This window comes from Penaeus monodon, chromosome 25 (assembly GCF_015228065.2).
Source record: "Penaeus monodon isolate SGIC_2016 chromosome 25, NSTDA_Pmon_1, whole genome shotgun sequence".
Classification (NCBI taxonomy): domain Eukaryota; kingdom Metazoa; phylum Arthropoda; class Malacostraca; order Decapoda; family Penaeidae; genus Penaeus; species Penaeus monodon.
In genome coordinates this window covers 22,359,114-22,360,370 of record NC_051410.1, presented here as the reverse complement: position 1 = coordinate 22,360,370, position 1,257 = coordinate 22,359,114, and the positions used below count along the sequence as shown (strand labels likewise).

Here is a 1,257-nt window from a genome sequence, read left to right as displayed (position 1 = left end):
GCTGTACAACGTATAGCATTGTATAGTTTAGTAGGCTAGAACTAGAATTTATGTAGTAACACGCTCTCAAACACTTTTCTCGCACAAAGCCATTTCGTCCGAGGAAGTCGTAACATCCAGACGTCTCCGAAGAAGTCTTAACATTTTTTCCTGTGATATAAAGACGTTTTTTCCTTCCTTCAGGCATTGATTTAAGCCTCTGAAAGAACATAGACTAAAGAGTTAACGAAGGATCTACTTACCTTTGAAGATACTATTTCATGAGATCGCTTGATAAATGAACGATAGATATTTTATTCACTTTTACGATTTTACATTTATATGTCTGAACTGTGCACTTGGAAACTAAGTGGGAAACCAGCCAACCGTAAATATGTCTAAATTTGACGATTTACTCCAGCAACTCGGTACAGGGAAATGGAACCTGTTGATCGTGATCTCTGTGGGTTATTGTGCGTGTCGGAGTTTAATTTGTTGGAAAGCTATATCACAATAGATTTCGGAATTCTAAAATCATACATCATGTTTTCAGGTTGGAAATACATGTCTACAGTAAAAAATGTGGCTATTGCCTATATATCTCAATATCCTCATTGTTTCCTTTATTTTAGGGGTGTTCCAAATACCCTGCCACAGCATGGGGGCGGCCTTCCTCACCCCAGACTTGAACTTCAGCTGTCGAATCCCTCCTGAAGCAAATGTCGATATTCAGGCGGATAATGAGACAAGGTGACTGATCCTTATTCTCTCACCGGTGTGTCTCTCATTTTAAGTAATTACGGCAAACACATGCATTAGAAATCAATATGAAAGGGAATTTACTACTTGACAAAAAGGATTGGTATAATGCTTACCCTAACTTAAATCTGTGTCTTTATTCCTGTTCAGTGACATCAAACCGTGCATAAATAACATGAGATGTGATTTTTAAAATTTGCTTTTCAATGAAATTTCGTTCTGAAAAATACATTTACATGCATTGTCAGCACTCTAATAAAGCAATATTGATAACTTTATCAGTGTCTGATTATTGTTGTCATCCTTATTGAATTAGCACAACCATCAGATTTCTATAATTAATGATAGTAGACTGTGTTCTTATGTCCCTCATCTCGTTTTCATAAAGTAGGTCGCAGTGCAGCTACAACATGACCATCGAAGGCAACACCAGAGAGCACCTCTGCACGCAGTGGGAATTCGACAGCACTACGTATACCAATACCATCACTTCTGAGGTAGAGTTTTGTTACGTTAAAT

The 1,257-nt window shown here is 37.5% G+C and overlaps 1 protein-coding gene across 1 annotated transcript in view; it reads left to right on the top strand.

Moving 5' to 3' along the window:
• Positions 1-110: 110 nt before the first annotated feature.
• Positions 111-1,257, top strand: part of LOC119589351 (steroid transmembrane transporter SLC22A24-like) — a gene marked incomplete in the record, with an annotated part of 23,143 nt that continues 21,996 nt past the window's right edge. Inside the window, 3 exon segments of the mRNA XM_037937970.1 lie at positions 111-452; positions 612-729; positions 1,130-1,235. Coding sequence (XP_037793898.1) covers positions 374-452; positions 612-729; positions 1,130-1,235 — 303 coding nt within the window.